Genomic DNA, 21732 nt, shown 5'->3' with positions numbered 1-21732 from the left:
GCATACTTTAAAGACTGACTCTTCAAAAAGTCTTTCCCTGTGTAACCTGATCATGGAGGAAACTCCAGACAGTGGGTTGGCCGAAGAAATTCAAAGATGTCAAAATGATATAGGTGCATTTACTTGGGGCCCTGATGCTAGTACAGACAGTGTCAGCCAGAAAATTACCCCAAGTATGTTTCAAGAAGACTTTACATGTCTCTCTGAAGCAGAGCAAGACATGAGATTATCCACCATAACACTTTCTTCTGCTGACTGGTCCACTATAGCCGAACAGGGTGAGCATATCCTGGGGCCAGCCCCTTCAGGTGGAAATGAACTGCTGTCCCCAAAGCCTGTGCCCGGGGCTGGAGTTGCCATTGCTGCTTCTATGGAGATGAAACAGCCATGTGAATTACTTGACTCAGAGATGCCAGCCATGGAAATAGCTGGTCTGCTCAAAGAAGGTGATGAAGATGTTAAAAAGTCAGATGAAGAAAAAGAGAAACAGAAGATAGAAGATTCTGTTTGGGCAGGTGTGGAGACATGTCAACAGGTAGACACTGGAACTGTTGATATCAAGGCAGTAAATGGTACAGAGGAATTTGAAGAGAAAGTACTTGAAAGTACAGAAAACAGAGCAATAGATTGTCCCCAAACAATAGCAGAGCAGGACCAGGAAGCCTTCAAAATTAGTGAAATGGACACTAGAAAAGATCTAAGAGTGAGTTGTAAGGAAAGTGTAAAACACTATGAAAATGACTTTGAGAAAACTGACCTATTAGAAAATGACATGGAAGGAGCAGATATGGAAGATGAATTTGGCAATAGACACCAAGGGCCACAAGAAGGGTTTCAAGCAATAATCAATAATTGTGAAAATATAGAAGGTTCTGGGGCTAAATCTGCCTATCTTGCAGATAACTTGACTCTGCCTCTCTGGACCAGCTCTGTATCTAATATTGAAGATGCTGGTCCAGAGGGATGGGATTTAGCTAGAAAAGACATAAAGAAAAATTTAGTATACTCTTCCAACCATGCAATGACACATTACCCAGCACAGGGCAGGGCAGATATTAAAGAAATTCAGTGGGAGAATATGTTAAATACTCCTGGTTATGATAGGAATAGCAGTCAGGATGTTGTTTTATCAACAAAAGTGTCGGTTCAGTCTACAATGAGCCTTATTTATTCCCTGGAAACTGATGCAAAAAAAAAAGATCAGTATTCATCTAAGGGAAAAGATTCATTGATAGAAGGGTTTGAAAGTACAGAAACTGAGACCTTTGGTTGTTCCATTAACTTACCAAGCATTGCAAACAGAGATCAAGGTCAAGTCTGGCAGCCAACCTTAAATTCATCGGTAAATAATATGGATATATCAGAATTCTCTGGTATACCAGATAACCAAGCAAGTGGATTTACCAGTTGGCTGGATTCTAATAACCCCAGGCCTATTAGAGATATAGGAGACATAGATTATGACTGGGAACATTTAAAAATGGTTGAGAACAAAAATGGACCAGAGGTCGGCTTACTAGCAGATGTAAGTGGGGAACAAGTCATTGCTAGCTGCTCCAAACAAAGTCAGGAGATAGCCAGAACTTTGGTTCTGGGAACCTCCTGGAACATTAGCACTGAGAGTTCTGATGGTTCCCGAGACAATGGCATCAACAACTCAGATTTATCTGAAGATGAAATTGCTAACCAGAGATATGGATTATTGTACCAAGAAATAGAGGCTGATAAAGACGAGGTACTTACCCCAGTATGTAGCATAGACTAGCCAAAGACTTCTGTAGGTTCTGTTTTTCCTAATGTCTCTTACCTACTTCATTATCCATCACTATCTTCTTGGAGGTCTGATTGATCTCCTTGACAGATTGTCATGCACCTCTTGAAATCTGTGCAAACCAAACACAAATAGGTTGACCAAAAAAAAAAAAAAAAAAAAATCCATAAAAGCACAATAACTCCTGGGAATTAATGAGAATCTTATTGTACCATATCATTCTCTGAGTTCGTTCTTTTTACTTTCGTTTTTACTTAGCACTAAAAAATGTGCTAAGTCACAAGCAGCACAAATTTACTTACTATTTCTGAAGTGGTTCTACTCCAATAAGAACACAGGAAATCTTTCTATCCAGGTCCACTGAAACTAGTATCTCATAGTCACTGTTCATTAAAATGATGGATTACAGAAATGATTAAAAAATTGCTTCCAGAATTTATGTATGTCCTAAAAAGAGAGCTATTTAACCCTCATGGCTCTTCTTTGTCAATCATCTCCTCATTATTAAGAAAGTAGGTTTTCCTTAGCACCGAGTCACATACCAGCAATAATTGTATAATTAATCTTTCTTTTTTTGTCAGCCTATTTAAAATAATACAGCATGGTCTTTGTACATTTCCTAAGCACTTTCATGCACAGCAAACTTTTGTATTATTTTAAAAAATGTGTGGTAGTTATTGCTCTCCAATTTGTCTAATGGATATTTACTAATCTGATCAAAGTGATGGAAAAAAAATAACACACTCTGATTTCCATTTCTATTTAGGTTTCTGGTGGTTCATTTAATGGATTCGCCCAGGTAAGGAATCCATTTTCTAGCAAGAGCTATCTGTTGAGATGCTGCCAATCTTATGCCACTGGTTGAATATCATGAAGAGTGTCAGTCCAAAATTTGACACTACTATTTACAAATGGTGTAATGGAGTCAGAATAATTAGCAACACTGAAGGATCATTATGATGAGATATGCATACAGGGCCCAGCAACTCAATGCACACTAAATGCTCCATGACTTCATTCAGCTATTATTCATGTTTTTAGTTATAATCTGGACTTCTACTTTCTGCTGATTTCTCTTATTAGTAATTAGAATTTATCTTGATCTGAGAGGTCACCTGAATTCAGCTGCTGGAAAAAAGGCTAAAGAGTATTGTTTTGAACTAAGGAGATGGATCTCTAGAAAATATCAGAGGCTTTTAGGAACCTCCTTCTAAGGTTTCATAGAGGAGCCACACAGGATTCATACACAGAGCCCTACCTCTTCATGCTTCTCTAGAAAGAAACCACTGGAAGATCATTTACCACATATTGACTCTGTCCAACAAGGCAGCATATTCCTTGGGAGTCTGAGAATGAGGAGACATTAGATGGACTGTCCCAACCTCTTCAGAGGTCCTAGTGGGTAGCCAGGTGTAATACGTGTAAAAAGCAGACCTCATGGTTATCAAACTCCTGGTTTTGATTCTGAAAACCTCTTGAAGTATGGCCTCAAACAGGCTTGTCTGTGATGAATGCTTCACATCAGAATGTCAGACACACACAGTTTCTAACAATTTTAGCATGTAGAATTATCTAAGTAGATATTCATAAATAAATTCTTTTTTAATATTTTTCATTATTTTTCCCCATGTGTTACCTATAAAAAGCTAAAACGCGCTTCTGTACCCAAATACAGATACACATAATCACAAAGACAGGTGACACAATGTATCTCTTCCATCTTCAGAAACCTCTTTTGGAAGGTTTCATCTTAGGAATCATTATTCTTACCTCATTCTTTCAATTTGTATTTCTAACAGTTATTAATGCACATGATTTCAACAATAATGAAATTTTATACAGGTTTCCATTTGAAAACTTCAGACTATCTTGCATCCCCTCCATTTCTTCTTTCTTAGAAGTATATATTTTCATCTCTTTTTTAACTGCTTCTATAGCTTCGCCACATATCTGTGTGTGGGTTGTTCTTAATGCTACTTCTTGATTTCTAAAGCATTATCTATTGACTCAATCTCTGGAAGGTGAGAGGTGACTGCGTGTTCCACTCCTACCCCCCCAGTTCTTTTCTGCATCTTGCTCTTCCTCTGATAGAGTTCCATCATAGTCATCCAGCCGTTCTGTGGCATAATGATATAAATGCTAACAACAGTCAAGTCATGAAGTTTACATTTCCGTTTTATGCAAGTTTGTTTTATTTTGTTTTGCTTTAGAGATAATTGTGACTCTTATGTGTTTGCCTGTTGATTGGCTTACTTATGTTTCTAGGTGCCAGGTGAACCCCCCTACTCTAGAGCTATATAAACCTTTTCTCATTTTGTTGAAATATTGGATATGGAAGCAGTTTTATCTTCTTGAAGAAGTTGATTGCTGTCCTGAGCTCGCTGTAGTTGGAACTGTGTACTCTTAGGCTACGACCTGGTACTCTTCCATGATGTTTATCCCAGGATTGCCTTTATCCTTCTCTGTTGTTCATCTACTGCTTTCTGGATGCAAATTGCTCTTATTTGTGTTTTAATTCCTCAGTTGGGTACAGCATATCCTTCAGTAACTTCTTGAGGGAAATGTCTAGAGGAGGTATATAATCATGACCCCACACATCTGAAAATGTCTTTATATTCCTAATGAACCATTAGTTTTGCTATTATATTAGAAGTTGTAAATTAGTTTCCCTTTAGAATTTTAAAGCTATTCTTCCACTCAGTTCTAACTCTCGATGTTGTCCTTAAAAAACATATTATGATTGCTGAAATTTTGTAAGGAAGCTTCTCTCTTTGGAACAGTAGAAGCTTCTTTTAAGTCAGTATTTCTTAAATTTTACAGTGAAGGGTTATGGTCTGAGTCTGGTTTCATTCATTGTACTAGGCCCATTTAATCCAAAAATTTACACCTTTTGGTTTAGGGGAATTCTAAAATTATTGTTTTCACTGATCAATTTCTCTTTTGCTTTTCTTTTTCTCTCATTCTATAATGCTTCCCTTTTTTGTAGGATATCTTCCTGAGCTAGTCCAATTACTTTTTTCTTCTCATTTCCTTTTCTCCATTTTCTCTGCTTTCCACCTCTTCCTATAGATCTTTCATCCTTTAAGTTTTTCATTTTCCAATGGCTCTTTTTGTTCCTGCATATTCATTTTTCAACAGCATCCTCTTCTTGTGTCTTGAATGCCACATCTCCCATTTTATTTCTGAGGGTATTAATAATCAATTTTGTAACTTGTTTTTTCTTCCAAATTCTTTGTTTTTTCCACTTGTGTTTTTTAAATTTAGTTTTTCCTTTTTATATTTTAGTTTTTTCTCAGATCTCTGGAGTCTTTACTCAATACTCATATGTAAAGGGGGACAATAAAACAACTGACTAGAAACTTGTACAGGTAGATAGGCCTCATTGACTCTGGGCATTGTTGTAGGATGTTCCAGCTCATATTTTCTGTTGAGGAGCTCATAATGTCAGATTTTTTAGGATTTTTTTTTTTTTTTTTTTTTTTTTTTATCTGGTCAGACTCCTTAGGGAAGACTCCTGTGGTCTCCTGTTTTGAGAAGTGTAAACTGGGCTGTACTGTTTCAGAAGTGAACAAGAAGAGGGGGCAGGTAGAGAGAGAACGGCACATGTACTAAATACTTATTATATAAATGCTCACTTATTCTTTCTAATTTCCTAATATGCCCCTGTGTCCCTTAGCCCAGAACCCCACTATTTCAGTCTCAGTAAAAAGTCTTTTACTGGTTAGGAAGGCTCATGTTTTGTTTTCAGAATAGGTGAAAGTATTTTGAGATTTAGTCACTTTTTTTTTTTTTTTTTTTTTTTTTTTGATACCAGGGATTGAACTCAGGGGCACTTGACCACTGAGCCACATCCCCAGTCCTATTTTGTATTTGATTTAGAAACAGGGTCTCACTGAGTTGCTTAGCACCTTGCTTTTGCTGAGGCTGTCTTTGAACTCACGCTCCTCTTGCCTCAGCCTCGCTGGGATTACAGATGTGCACACCACACCCAGATGAGATTTAGTCACTTCAAAAAAAGATTCTTTTTAGTTGTAGATGGACATGATACCTTCATTTTATTTATTTATTTTTATGTGGTGCTGAGGATTCAACCCAGTGCCTCACATGTGCTAGGTAAGCACTCTACCACCAAACTACAACCCTAGCTCTTAGTCACTTTTTGATAGAATTTCAACCAGTTCCCCTGTCTTGAGCAACCCCCTGCCTCCTATTTCTCTTGGTTATCTACAGTTCTAATCCTTGACCCGTTGGGAGCAATGAATTGGGTTGATTTGTGACATTTCTGTCATCATCTTTTGACACAAATCATTTGGATCCACCATGTTATTTAGTGCTTATTCAATGGCTTTCCAATTTCAAATTTTGTTAGTTTTCTTTCTTCCCATTCTTCTCATCTTCGTGGGTTTATACCTTTAAAAAAATCCCTTTATTGTTTTTAGTTTAGATTCTGTAGATAACAAAGTTATTGTACATGTTCAATCCACCATCTTTACCCCAAAGTCACTGGCTCCTCTTTTCTGTTGGGGAGCCCCTGAAATCAGATTCTTCAGGCATATCTTTCCCTTGAGGCAGTCAGATTGTCTGGGAAAGAGTCTTTGGTCTCCCATCCAGAAGGTACAGATCTTGGCTGACAGTGCAATGGGAGATGAGCCTTCTGTTGGAGACCACTATTCCTTATAATTTCCCCCAGTTTGAATTCTGAGATCAATGAACATCTTTTATAAAGGTTTTAATTTATAACACATAAAGAACCTTTTCAGTTAAGTGATATAGTGAGAGTTCATTGCCATAATTTAACAAAGTTTGAAAGTTTAATTTCAGGCATAAAGCCACTGACTTCTAATTTGGTGTCAACATCCAGAAGAGCATCTGTGAAAGAAAGATGTCCCTGAAGCCAGTGCCCTTTGCTTTTATGACTCACAGTGTTCTGCTAACCAAGATTTATATTTAGAATCACTCCTGTTAACCTTTCTTTTTCATTTTTGTTTCAGTTATTTAAAAGGGAACCTTTAAAACTTTAAAGGCATTTATTGACACGATGATAGATAATTTAAATAGCTTTTGAAAAATTGTTTTCTGCCCATTTTCAGCCTCAGGACACTTCATTATTTGCAATACAGACAGATCAGAGTATGATTTGCAGTTTGGTAAGTTGACATGGGTCTGTGTCTTTGGGAAGTTACCATGTGGTAATGCTAATGTAAGTTGATCATTCTGGTTTGTCTAGAGTTTGAATATCTAGAATGTGATTTCTGCAGGTCCCTCTTTTCTAGAAATCAGGAGAGAAAACATCTGTAAAATTTTACTGTGATTCTGAGTTTAGTTACTCCTATTTATAAGTCACAGTGTTCCCAGCAAAAACCAAAGTCTCCTAGTTATGGGCCTCAGTGGAGAATAGTGAATTCATCAAGGACATGGATCTTTCCATGTAACTGGAACTTAAGCTACAGGTTTGAACATGAATTTGTTTCAAGAATTTATGCTTCAAAATAGACCCTTCTGTTTTTCTTGAGCATGGAAGCAACTTGCTCATTTCATCCCTTCATCTTGTGAGTTATAGGAAGAAAGAATGTATAGTAGAGTTGTGGTTCCTAATTCAATAACAAATAAGAGCAGAGAAATCTAAGGGAATGAGCAGGAGGCAGAAAGAATTAGACTTGGCATTAGATGAGATATTTGTCTAAGACTGGTATTGCAGTTACCGTGGGAAGCCTTATCAGCAGTATCTTACCAGAAAGCTGAATGAAGAGACCTTGAGATATGTGACTTGTGAGCTTGACACTGCTACATTACAGAGGAATTTGGCTCTGTGAAGGTTAGTTTATGAGGTTTATTTGCAACTCCATGGTTTTCCCAAGTAAGTAGTGCATGATTATCCAAGCTTCCGCCTTTCTCTTTGGAAACTTGGAATTGGGTTTAAGTAGAATGAATTTTTTCTTTTTAGACTATTTCAATTTTAAGATGGGAATTCTTTTCTGGGAAGTTTGACTTAAAGGTTCATATGATATTTTTATAAAACAAGTATGTCTCTACTACCTTGTTAATATATTGCCATACTTTTTTTTGTGTGTGTGCTACAACTAAGTTAAATCTCTGTGGTCTACAAATAAATATTTGAATCCTTTCAAAGGAAATTATATGGTGTCAGTTTTGGAACCCAAGAGACTCATTCTTCATGTTCATTGATGATTCTTAGCCTGGGTCATAGAGTTGGAGGAAGAGATTTTAAATTATTGATTGTAAAATATTAAAGAAAAATGAAGAAATCCTGGTACAAAAGCAAAGACAATTGGTCATAATTAAAGTGACACCTATTACTTTGATGAAAAAGATCCAGGCCCAGAATCCAATGGCTTTTAAATTTCTCCAGACATCTTCCTCTGCTCCTCTGCTAGTTGTAGGTGCTTCCATGCCTGCCCTTCTTCATTTGTTTTCGCTTCAGCAGACATCATGCCTCTTCTTTCCCTTGTGGAACTTAGTTTGTCATTCCCAGCAATGCAGGCGCTGCTAACATTCCTCATGTTGTGAGGAACTATGAAATCACAATGAACCTGTGTTTCTCAGTACATTGTGATTATACTGGATCTTGTCAGGAGCAGAAAAAATTCCCTAGCATTTGTTTCATTGACTCTTCTGAGCAAGGTGGGGATGAAAACTAGTACTCAGCTATACATCTCCCAGCCTGCATCTTATGGACCCACGATCATCCCTTAAGTATAAGGTGAAACCCTTTTGAATCTGAAAACCTTGCTCAGGGTCCATATTTGCCCTCACAGTCCTTTGCAGTTCTTTCTAATGTAGCTCTCCCAAGATCTGAGAAGCAGGACTAGAAGGCAAGCACCATAATGAATTGTGAATAAACTCTTAATTCATTCTTCTAAACCATCTCCTGTACCTCTGCATTGATCTGGTTTTCGTCCTATCACAGTGGACTCCAGAACATGGGCTCTAAGGCTATACCATCCATTTTATTCTAAAGGAAGAATTCCATTTTTGATTCCTAGAGCAAAACAACTGTGGCATTCTACTGCCACCAATACATCAAAATGGTCTAACTCTTCTCTGAATATATAGTGATTACTACTCCAGCTAATAAGAAATCATTAACAGCACTCCCAGTTAGGCTTGCCATGATGTCAAGTCATTAGCAACATCTGTCAAAGGAGACAACCTACAGGAAAAACAGAAAATGGTTGGAGCAGGGACTATTTAGATCTTTCTGCAAGATGTTGCTTACAATTTACATTTATTTTTCTCTCTATCCTGACAGAGTATTTACAGATTTTATGCTACCTTAAAAGAAATAGAAGAGACTTCTATTTCTAAATTTGAGTATCAAATTTTATGTAAAAGCATGCTTCATCCTTACCCATCATTCAGTGAGTTATATGTATCCCCCTTGAATTTAAGTTGCAATGTCATATTATAATATTTGGTGTGATATTATAATATTGTGGAATGTGTTGTGACACAACTAGGCCTATATCCTTTGCATGGCCATTACATCGTTCAATTTCAGCAAGCAAATGCAATTAGACTCATTTATAAAATAACACTAGTAATTCTTGCTTAACATAAAGCTTCAGGATTTCCTCAGGCTTCTAGAAACCCAGACTCTGATGCCAATATTGTTTTGCATTTTAAGTTATCCCTGCATTTCTTTAAAATAGAATGATACATTTATGTGACTCATGCTTTGAAACTTCTCTTGGCTCCGTATCTGGCTTCAGACTTCCTTCACAGCATAGACTCACCTGCTTACGGAATTCTTCATGCTTTGTTGAATTGTCCTTCTTGTCCTCCATTGTGTAGGTCATTTGATACCATGTTCTTGAGGCAAATCACCTTGACTTCCAGGTGGAAAGATCATATCCTGAGCACTTACAGCATCTGCTATGAAAATTTGTTCCATTATGAGGATAATTCTTTTTGAACAATAAAAGTGAAGTCTTTTCCCATAAAGAATTCCTGAGATCATATTAGAGTGAATTTTATCTCATTCTTTTTTAAAAATTGTGTCAGACCACCTCTTAAAAGGTTATAAAAGCCTATAAAAATATCAAATCTCTGCACACTTGTCTACCAATGAGTCCTTTAATTTTATGGACCTTTGAAAAGATCAGCCATGTGATCAAAGTCTGCATCACAATGAATGGTTTGGTGGAGGGCATAAGAAAACTAATTTGTATATTTATCCAACACTAGGCAATTGTTATTTATTTTCTATAATCTTAACATAACTTTTCCTGTAACTTCTCCATGAAACTTGTCATATGCACTGACTTATGTGAATGTACAGGAGAAATAGATGTAGCTTTTGGTTGCTTACTGTAAGAGTCTTGTAGGACTTAACTGATTCCTCCAAATTGTTAATTGGAGATTTCTTACTATTCTGGGAACATAATTTTAAATTTTTTTGCAGTTTAAATGGAAAAGTTCTGATGGAAAAAAAAAAATCTTAGCAAGCCCTCTAGTGGCCATTCATTTAGTGAAATGATCATGCTGGATAAATATGCTTATTTTATTAATGACAAAGAGAATATTTGCAGTGGTTGTGGTGACGTGCATTAGCTGTGGAGTTTTTAATGACCTGTTGTTATTTTGTAGTGCTAATTTTAAAACTGAAAAGGTCTTGAGCTAAATGTTCAACATCTTTAGCAATTAGAGAATGCAAATCAAAACTGCTCTAAGATTTCATCTCACTCTAGTCAGAATGGCAATTATCAAGAGTACAAACACCAATAAATGTTGGTGAGGATGTGGGGAAAAAGGTACACTCATACATTGCTGGTGGGAATGCAAATTTGTGCAACCATTATGGAAAGTGGTATGGAGATTCCTCAGAAATCTTGGAATGGAACCACCATTTTACCTAGCTCTCCCACCTGTTGGTTCATACCCAAAGGACTTAAAATCAGCATACTACAGCGACACAACCACATCAATGTTCATAGCCGCTCAACTCACAGTAGCTAAAGTATGGAACCAACCTGGGTGCCCTTTAACAGATGATAAGAAAGTATGGTACATATATATGATGGAACATTACCTGGCCTTTAAAAAAATAAAATTATGGCATTTGCAGGTAAATAGATGGAGCTGGAGAATATCATGCTAAGCAAAATAAGCCAATCCCAAGAAAACAAAGGTCAATGTTTTCTCTGATATGCTGATGCTAATTCACAATAAGGGGGATGGCTAGGGAAGAATAGAGAGACTTTAGTTTAGGTAGAGAGGAGTGAAAGGAGGGAACAGAACATGGGGGTAGGAAGTAGCAGAATGAAACAGACATTATTACCCTATGTACATATATAACCGTACAACTGGTGGGATTCTACATCATGTACAACCAGAAGAATGAGAAATTATACTCCATTATATACGATGTATCAAAGTGCATTGTACTGTCATGTATACCTAATTAAAACAAATTTTAAAAATTTTAAAAAGGTCTTGTTAAGAGATGCTAGAGATCTAATGTGGTATACAATAAGGATTAAGATGATGCATATGTATAGAGGTTCCATGGGACTGAAAAGACCTCACCTTGACCACATAATTAAAAGGGTCTAATTGATACCATGGAATGTACTACTCTGTGGTTCTTGGAAGAATTAGTTTACTGTATGAATTAAATTGATTGTGAAGGATTTTGTTGGAGAGAGAAGGGGAAGAAGGGACTATTTAGAAACTTATAACAGGACAACAAAATATTTATAGTTGTTCTTCAAGCAGCCACATGACTGGGCCTGCTGTCCCCTAGCTTTGGAGGTGGCACCCTAACTTCATAGTGACCTACAGTATCAAATGAATGTATTTTAATCTAAATATGGGGATGACCCCTCGTTTTTTTTTAGTACAATACATGTTAACAGGATTAAAGGATTCTAGAACTGTGTGCCCTGAAATTTCTTCTTGCTCCTTTCAGTGGGCAAATGTGGGTCCTCCTCGGGTCTCTCCCTCTCTTTCTCCTCTCAATAGCAGGAAGTACCATTTTAAGAACTTCTATAGCTGTCATAAAGAAATGAGTAGCCAAAATCATAGGTGTTTGCCTGACTTGGATGAAGCGTGTGTAGTTCTTGATGATAACAGAGAAACTTAACAAGATTCAGTTCTGTAAAGATCCGTTATACCAAATGGGAGGAATTTTTGTTGTTGTTGTTTCCGGCACAAATTTAATGAAACTATCTATCTATAGCTATATAGAAATATCTATAGATATCCTATAGGATGACAAAAAAAATCTTTATATGTGTAGTATTCTGTAATGTTACCTATTCATCTGTTGACTCTTTTTCCTCTAAACCTCAAACAAACAATCCAAGGCTGAATCTGAACAGGCTCTACCCTCAGAGCCAAAAGCAGAGGAGCCTCCTGCTGCTGCTGCACCTGCTGTTGGGCTGGACCTTGGACTGGAAACTAGGGCTGAGGAGCCTATGGAGGAGGCAGTGGTGAGAGCCACCTTCCTTCCCCGTCCATCCACCTTGCTGCCATCCCTTGCTCATCTCCTGACCCTGTGTAACGCTTCCCATCCATGCCAAACAAGCTTCCTGTCTGTCATGCCTCCCCAGGTTCAAGTGGCCTTCGGTTACTTTGACAGTGGAACTACATTCCCTTTCATTTTATTAAAAAAAAAAAAGGAAGATACCCAGAGAGCTGATCTGATATTATGGTCTGGAGAAAACTGCAGTGTTGCCACAGGCACAACTCTTTAAGAAGGGCACCTTGATTCTTTTTGAAACTCTCCCTTTCATGGGAAATCATAGGACCTGTCCACCTATGATGGCTGGAGACCTGTCCTTAACTAGGGACCAACTTGCATGTGATAAAAATAAGGGTAACAACTTTGAGGATTGTGACATCATACTGACTGCATATATTAGTTTTGTAGGTTGGTGAAGGCCCAGGGAGGGACTGAAATTCCATATTCCAAATTGGTATGTCTATTAGGATTTCTGTGTGTACATCCAGAAGTTGTGGAAAATCAAGTCTGTACTGGACCTTAGGATAATGGGGACCTTGAGGATATACTTAGTGCTAGGATAGAGATCCATCTGTCTGCTTGGTCACCTGCTTTTACCCTGATCCATGCTGCTGTAAAAAAAATTCTCACTGCAAACTGGGATGAGCTCTAATATTCCCCAAGTTCATGAGATAAGGTAGCACCTATGAAAATATAAAGTTGAAAATGCCAGGGTTGAGTGAAAACTATGTATTTATGAAAGGCAGTAAAAATGTCTCTCAATAATGTCAATCAAGGTACTATTTATTACAGCCTTCTCAGAATATGCAGAAATAAGAAAAACAATTTCTCTATTACCAAAAATAGCACTGCCTAGATTAAATGCCTAGAAAGAGGGAAGTTATATTTTGTGTTAGTGCCTTAGGTAACTGGGAAAAGGGTAGGTCATTTGTCCAATCAACAGTTTATTAATGAAGTAGAGAAATAAATAATAGGGATAGATAGTGATTGGAAATACTAACAATGACTCAAGAAAATTATCATAATTCTACTTAAAGATATAGAGTTGTATTTAGTCTTGTAGGGAAAACAAGAAGTGTGTTTATCTGGGTTGAGTCGTTCCTAGAAGCATTCATGGCTTGCATGAAATTCAGATGGGGGAGTGCTATGTCCAGAGTTTTTCTTCTTACCTGCGACTGACAACCAGATTCACTGGTGATCTCAACAGTTCAGTGCAGATGTGTCATTTCCATGTGATACCAAAATCACGAGAACTGTCTACTCATCTTAGCTTTACAATTAAGCAGGGAAAGGTAAAATACATTTGTCTTTTTGATGACTGCTATTGAGGAAATAGATGATTTTAAAATGAATGTGCCCAGTGACAGGGAGTTATAAAGATACTGTTTTAGTCTGCTTTTTGATTGCAGTGACCACAAGACCTGACAAGAACAATTAGAGGAGGAAAAGTTTATTTTAGCTCAGTTTCAGAGGTCTCAGTCAATAGATGACCAACTCCATAGCTCTAGCCCAAGATGAGGCAGAAAGTCATGGCTGAAAGGCATGGTGGAGAAAAGCAGATCAGGACGTGGCAATAGGGAAGGATGATGAGAGCTCTGATCACAAGGGACAAAATATTACCCCTAAAGGCATGTTCCCCCTGGCCTGTCTCCTCTAGCCATGTCCTACTTGACTATAGTTACCACCCAGTTAATCATGTCATGGATTAATCTATTGATTCAGTTTCAACTCTCATAATCTAATCATTTCACTTTTGAACCTTCTTGCATTGTCTTAACACATGAATTTCTGGGAGATACCATATATCCAAACAATAACAGATACCATTAAGGAGTTGAAGGAAATTGCATTGATTCTCTAAGTTCTCATCAAATTCCTATTTTGAGTGGCAGCACAGTCTTTATCTTCACCAGTGCTTTTGAACTACACTGAACCTTATGCCCCAGGCTCTTCAGTGTAAGGCCTAATGCTGTAATGCCCATGGCTTTGAGCCAGGACAGCATTTGATGTGCAGTAGGTGGAAGATGTTAATAGATGAGCTAACCTACAGGCACCTATGTTGATTCTCTCTGATCCCCTCTTGGATTGCCATGATCACCTACCACCTCGCACTCATCCTCATTTTAAAGTTCTATAAGTAATTATTTTTTAATAAAATCCAAGTCCAATGGTTTTCCAATGAATAATATACATAGCTACCAATTACCAAATACCTACTAAGTAGTACCTATACAGATTAAGTATCCCTTATCTGAAATGCTTGAGACCTGAATTTCAGATTTTTAAAAAAAATTTTAGAATACTTGAACATACATAATGAAATATATCACAGATGGTTCCCAAGACTAAACAAGAAATTCATTTATATTTTATAAACTTCTTAGACCTATAAACTAAATGTAATTATATATAATATATTTAGTGGTCCTTCCATTAGGTCAAATGTGCAATTTTTTTATTTCTGGCCCTAAGTCACATCCCAAAATATTTTGAATTTTGGAGTATTTCAGATTTTGGATTTTCTGACTGGGGATGCTCAACCTGCATATGACTTATAATCTTTTTAACTAAGGGTGATTTCAAAATTACTTAGTCAACTGTGGCACAAGCATAACCATTACTAACATCAAGTGCCCTAATGTTGGGTAAGGAGATATTTGGGTGAATTTTTCATTCTAACAATATTTTTCTGCCTAATAAGTAAACTTCAGACAATCAAAAATGTCAATTTCTTGTGAAATAGAAGACAATTTCGAGTGTCTTTTGAAGGATTCAGGCATGTCCTGAGACCCACAGGTGGTGTAAGAACAATAGATGCGGAGCTCATAGTGTGATCCACCCTTTCCAAAGAGGAAAAAAAAAAACAACATCAAGTTCATTTCTCTATATGGACTAAAAAATAATAGTAATAGTGTTACACTCACCTAAAGTGCCTGCCTTGGGTGTTTCCTAAATGGACTTGAAAGAATCTCTTCTTCCCTTCTACTTAGGAGAATTGCACCACAGAGTATATTTTTGCTTTAGAGAGTAGATTTATATCTGTTTTCTTCTGGTCATAATAATCTAATTTATTTGGGTTACTTTTTTTCTAAAGAAAGACCTCTTTTGTTGTTAGATATGTGGTATTTAGTCGTGAAAACATAAAAACCTACACTGTGTCCCTAGCATTAATTAATAGGCAACTGTGGTTGTCATCCATCAGGACTAGGTTGATGTGACCTTTGGAGGTAATCCTTTTTGCTGCTGAAATGTCACCACACAGTTATTAGTTCAGGTTTTGACAAGAATGTATTTCATTTGAGGTGAAGTTTGTGGTGGTTTTGTTAAAAAAAAAAAAGAAAGAAAGAAAGAAAGAAAGAAAGAGAGAGAGAGAGAGAGAGAGAGAGAAAGAAAGAAAGAAAGAAAAGAAAAGATAAAAAAAATCAAGTGTAATTTATATAACAAGAAATTTTAGTAGTTGTTCCCAAAGAAATCTGAGGTTTTCAAGAAGAGTTTAATTATTACATTTCTGTTTGTTGTTTTATTTCCTACATATTGTCTTTAGTTCTTTTCCTGGAAAATCAAATTTTACCAATATGTCTACAGGATACCTTTTAAAATCAATACTCTGCTTTTTCTAGATGTTTCTATGTTATGTGAATAATGAAAACAAACTTCAGGAAACAATGGATTTCAGTATTTGTTTCAGTATGTACATCAGAGAATTCATTTAAAAATCAGATAAATATGAATATAGAATCAATGCACAATGTATGATTTAGTCATAGTTAACCATTTACCATGTATGTAATTTCTTTCCAGAAAATAAAATTTTAATTGCATTTTCTTAAAGAGAGGCCCCTTCTATTTTTCTCTAAATTCCTGTCAGCTGATGTGAAGAGGACTATTGCCCTTTTTTGCCTATTATTTTAAAAGAAATAATGTGCTGTACTTAAATTTAAGGTTAGCATAACTTAACATGTAAAGATAGAAGTAAAGATATTTTTATAATTGTTGGAGAATCCTGGAGATGATGAAACATTATTGACCCATTTATTTAAGTAACTAAATTTGGTTTTGTTGTGGTTTGTTTTTTAAAAATTTTAACAAACTTAAGTTAACTGGCTTATCAAGACCAATATTCCAATAAGAATGTACATAAGAGTTACCAGAGTGTATTCTCTGAACTCCATTGCTAAGAATATGTTTGTCTGCTTGAATAGAATGTCTGTAATTATTTCTCTCTCAGTTGAGAGGGATATTTGAATGTTTGTAGTTATCAGGCTCTGTTCTAGCCCTGGGGGACACGGTGATGCAGGAAGTAGACATGGCTCTGCCTCCTGGTTTCCACAGACTGACTTTACACAGAGCTCAGGGAATCCTGTAGCAGTTATGTACATGGGGAACAGTATTTGAGTTTTCTCCATGTTGCACAGTAAGCATGAGAGCTGGATTTTCCACTGTGCCTCAATATCTGATCTCCCAGTATGTCAGAAAAATATACCAAAGACTAGAGCAAGCCAGGGAGCTTGATTTACTGTCTGCCCTTTGTTGACACAGAATAATCTCCCAACTCTAAACTCTTAAGTGCTCAAATTAAAGTATGCATGCTTTAATTTAAAATTTCATGATATACACGTGTGTGTGTATGTATGTCTTTTATTAAATGAGAGTCTTGGAGATAGATATAGTGTTTTACCTTTCTCAGAAAAGAATTACAGGAATGGTTATTTTCTGAGTTTGACTATATTCCCATTAGCAGCTAATTGCTTTTTCAGCATCCCTCAGGCCAAACAGGTGGCTCTATTTCTGTCTTCTTTCACAGTGCCCAGCACAGAGCATGGTGTGTGATTTATGCCAAGCAAATTCTGACTCATTGATTTGCTGTTTGGTTAACACTGTCCTTTAGGAGTCTTGAAAAGTTCCACAGTTTGGTCCCTTTAAATGAAAACATGTGTTTATTTTCTCTCTTTCTCTCCCTCTTTTCTTTCTTTTTGCTTTTGTTTTTGTTTCCATGCAGATACTGTGGTTTTTCTATTTAGGAAAAGAAAGGCACTTGTCATCAAAAGCAGTGTTAATTTTCTCTTTCTGCTTCACAGTATCTTTGTGGCATCTAAATCCCAATTGTCTCTGATGTAAAATGGAGTTAGTAATAATTGTTATTTGCAATTAAGTTAGAAAACTTAAAATTTTCCTGTGAGGACTTAGAAATATATGTCTCATTAGTTTTAGCATCTGGCACATCAAGTTCCTCAATCAATTACATTTTGATGATATCATCATGCTCATCTTCTTGAAAAGTTGATGAGAAGCAAATAAACAAAAGCAGGCAAAACACATGCTGGGGAAGGAGATAGCAGCTGGGGAGGATGACAACCCCCAGTTTTGCCTCTTTTCACAAATGATAAGGGACCATATATCTCTGTCTCCTGCAGCACAGATTTCCTCTTGGTTCCTAAAGAATCTGTGTCCCATCAACATTCTTTGTCCTTCCTAAGAGGACTCTGCCTCTTCCTGAGTCCTTCACTCTGAGTTCTTTGGTAGGGGATTTTCCTGCCTTGTTTGCTAGGGCCCTGTGAGTAGTCAGAGAACTGGGACACCCCCTCAGCTGTGTCCTCCCTCAGGGTGGTTTTTAGAAGGAGAACAAAAGGCAGATGACCTTCAGGTACATCCAATTTCTTGATCTTTTCTAGGAAGAGATGAAGGTAGCCAAGAATAAAATGAAGGTAATGGGATGGTGGCCAACTTGACAGGTCTCAGAGCAGATTGGCCTGGATTTGTTGTTTATTCCATCTCCAGAATAAGGAGTCATTGCTATTGGATATGTGACTGGTACTGTTTTTTAACCACTTAACAATAGCTAAGTAGCTCACACATACCTGAATCTTCTCTGCCTTCTGAGGTTTGATATTTCAAAGGTCTTCTTGAACAGGTCCAAGTAAGAATTTTGCAATGTTATTTGTTCGGTGTTATAATTATAGGTGAATAGTAACATCAAGATTCAGATTGTTTTTGCACTGTGGGGAGCTGTGTTTGTGTGTGTGTATGTGTGTGTATCGTTTGTGTGTATGTGTCTGGTTCTGGGAATTAAACCCAGGGGCACATTACCACTGAGCCACATCATCGGCCCTTTTTATTCTTTATCTTGAGACAGGGTCTCACTAAGTTGCCAAGGCTGGCCTCAAACTTGCCATCCTCCTGCCTCAGCTTTCCTAGTCACTGAGATTACAGGTATTCACCACCACACCTGGCTGCCTAGTGACATGTACTTTTTAATTGTTACTTTTAGCATGTACGTTTTATTGAGGTGAAATTCACATAACATAAAATCAATCTCTTGAAAGTGAACAGCTTAGTGGCATTTAGTACATTCATAATGTCACAACTATCACCGCTATCTAGTTCCGATCCAAAACATTTTCCTGACCCCAGGTTAAAATCCCATACACATTGTGTGAATCAGCTTTTCATTTCAGTGGCAAAATGAACAACTTCATTGAAGAAGGATTTCTTTTAGCTCACAGTTTCAGAAGTTCCAGTTTGTGGCCCGCTGGTTCTACAGCTTTGGGTCTGAGGTGAAGCAGAACATTGTGGTGGAAGGGAATGGCAGAGGAAAGCTGCTACCCTCATGGCAACTGAGAATCAGAGAGAGTGAGAAAGGGGCTAGTGACCGCTTTCCTCTAACCATGCCCCGCCTGCCTACAGTTTCCACCTCCTCCCAGTCGTCCATTCTAATTATTCATCTTTCAAATGGATTAATCACTCATGAGGTCATAGCCCTCATTTTCTAATAACTTCCCAAAAACCCCACCTCTGGATATTGCTGCTTTACAAACCACGTCTTCAACACATGGGCATTTGGGGCACATTCCAGATCCACAGCATAGCACCTATTTAGCAGTTACTTCCATTGTTTCCTCCCTCAGCCTTTGGTACCTGCCAGGGTGCCTTCTAGCTCTAGGGATTTATCTGTTTTGGATTTTTCATATAAATGGAATCATACAACATAGGATTGATTTTATGTCTGCTTTGATATATCCTTTTTGTCAAATATGAAATCTAGTGCTTTAGCTCAATGTCTTTAATATGACTTCAGTTGTAATTGACTTCAGATAAAAAAACTCATCATGTCTTCTTAGTTCATATTGGCCTCATTTCAAAAGACACCACTGAAACCATTCCTGGCCATTAGTACCACTAGGTAGTCTGTAGAAGACCAGACCCATTCAAATGCTAAGAAAGACAACTTTGTTTAAATAATAAAACCCCAGGCCCCAACATCAAGCCCAGTTCCCCTCCATATGTGGGGTTAGAATTTAGACCTGGAAGAGTCGCACAGGTTTGTTCTACTGGCTCAACTCTTTCACTCTATGGGTGCAGAGATTTCTTGAGTTCATGGATAACATGAACGTAACCCCCAGATCAATGTGTGTTGATACCCTTCTTGCCCTTTCTTATTCTATCCATCCCCTCAATACGTCAAGGATCAAAGGCCCTTTGCTGCTTGGACCACTCTTCATTAGTCCTCCATGGACATGAGCAGGAACCATAAGCATAATCAGGAAAAAGTGATTGATTTGAAATCAGATATCCCTTCCTTTTCCCTGGCAAATTGCCTTCTTTTCCAACATTGATTCTGAAGTAACTCAAATGCTACCTTTGAGAAGTCTTGTGTGGCCTAAAATGAAAGACCGTATGACCAAAATGCTAAGAGAGGTAAGTTTCAGTAAAAACCTGGATGGAGGCAGTGTGAGTAGTGACAGCAGTTGCTTCATATATCATCTAAAGATGCTATAGCTGGGCAGGGAAAAATGTTTATTGTGAAGCAAAGGCATTTTTAAAAACAACTTTAAGGAAAGAGTCATAGCTCAATTGTATACCACTTGCTTAATGGCATGCACAAGACCCTGGGTTTAATGTCCAACACCACAAAAAAATTTTAAAAGTCAAGTTGAACAATCTCTCTAGCAAACTATTGGCAAGCCCCATAGAAAGTCTCCATTTTGGCTGCTCCAGAAACCACTACGTTCTCATACCCCCACCTCTGAGCAAGCATAATATTTACCTTTGTTTCAAAAGATACAACCCCTTCTATTTGCTTTGTAGGTAAATCACCAATGAAAACTGTAAATACTGATATGAGTCATTATTGGATATTCCACCATATCTTAAAAGGCCAAATTAGCGAATATGAAATAATTAACTTTGGTACCTCTGCAGAGACCTTAATTTTTCAAGGAAGTTCTGTAGCTGATTCCAACAGATATTGCCATGGCAACCTGCTGCCAGTCATTGGGTTGCACCAGGACCCAGCAGCTGAGAGTTTATGAAGGAGCTGCAGGCAAGCCTAGGAAAGCAGATAAAAAAGATGATTGAGATGAAAGTTAGGGAGGGAAACTCCTACTAAATTCCTTCAATAAAAAGTGCATAAATGTTTCAAATAAGATTTACAATGCCAGGTTCTACCTTTGAAATGAATGCCATTGAGGCTGTCATTCCAAGGGAGAACTTGTCCCTCTGGTCTGAGTGGAGCAAAATTTTGACCTAGTATGTTTTCAACGTAATTTGTGTGAAGAGGAGTACTAACCACCAGCCTGTGTCTTTTATAGAATTCTTCTCTCTTTGACTATAGCTGCCACTTGAGCTTTTATTTAAAATGGATCCTGAAGAAAATTCTGTCTTTTCATAAAAATGTTAGGATCTTTAGACAAGTCAAGAGCTCAAGTTAGGTATAGAATTAGGAATGGACAGTGAAAGGCAATGGTAGCCTGTGGCTGGGATTCCCACCATGTTTATCTGTACTCTGCTTCATTTTAGTTCCTTATTTGCATATGAGAACATTGAGCTATCTGGACCTTCCAGCTTGGGATAATGCTAATCTCTAACTCATGACTACAACTACAAGTGTCTAACTCTTAGTTTCCCTGCAGTGGATAAATCTAACCAACAAGAGTGGACCTTTTTTTTTTTTTTCCCCCAATTTCCCATGCTTTCTAAACAGTGAAATCTTTAGGACAGTTGGCCAAAACAAGATAGAGAAGTTCTACCCAACTAATATCTTATCAGTATTTTTTTTATTGTGTAATTTGCCCTGTTGATTAAAAGGGATCTTATGACATGATTTCTTAGGTGTCCCAATAATATGTGAATTTTTTTAAAAAATGCACCTTGTTTTAAAGAGTAGCATTTCAAGACTGCGGGTGACTGCATCAGCTGTGTATAAGGTTGCACTTGTATTCTTTGTCAAACACAGTTTCCTTGGAGATGTCAGCAGGAACCAGAGGGTGCGAGGAGGTGCCTGAGATCTCAAGATTACTGGGCAACTTCTGAATTTCAGAAGTGTGTTGTCTTCTTGGGTGCAGATCTGTATGAAAAAACACAGAACTTAGATTTTTCCAATCTTACCTTACTGACTAGGTGAATTACTTCAACTCTGTTAGTTAACTTGTCTAGAAAATGGGAATTACCTTTAATGGGGTTTTAGAACAATGTGCAATGA

At 37.3% G+C, this 21732-nt stretch overlaps 1 protein-coding gene across 7 annotated transcripts in view; it reads left to right on the top strand.

The window, feature by feature from the left end:
• The window catches only part of AMPH (amphiphysin), a 221793-nt gene that overhangs the window by 182569 nt on the left and 17492 nt on the right, over positions 1–21732 (top strand). For 2 of the 7 annotated variants that reach the window (XM_079151752.1, XM_079151751.1), the window contains 3 exons: positions 2538–2570; positions 6862–6918; positions 12097–12222. In XM_079151752.1, the coding sequence (XP_079007878.1) occupies positions 2538–2570; positions 6862–6918; positions 12097–12222 (216 nt within the window). Of the gene's footprint in view, positions 1–13; positions 512–2537; positions 2571–6861; positions 6919–12096; positions 12223–21732 lie in introns of all 7 variants that reach the window. The other 5 variants (XM_079151756.1, XM_079151755.1, XM_079151754.1 and 2 more) reach the window with 3 other exon arrangements.

The sequence above is a fragment of the Sciurus vulgaris genome, assembly GCF_902686455.1.
Source record: "Sciurus vulgaris genome assembly, chromosome: 8".
Taxonomy (NCBI): domain Eukaryota; kingdom Metazoa; phylum Chordata; class Mammalia; order Rodentia; family Sciuridae; genus Sciurus; species Sciurus vulgaris.
Note: the sequence above shows the minus strand (reverse complement) of the source record. Positions and strands in the feature narration are given on the sequence as shown.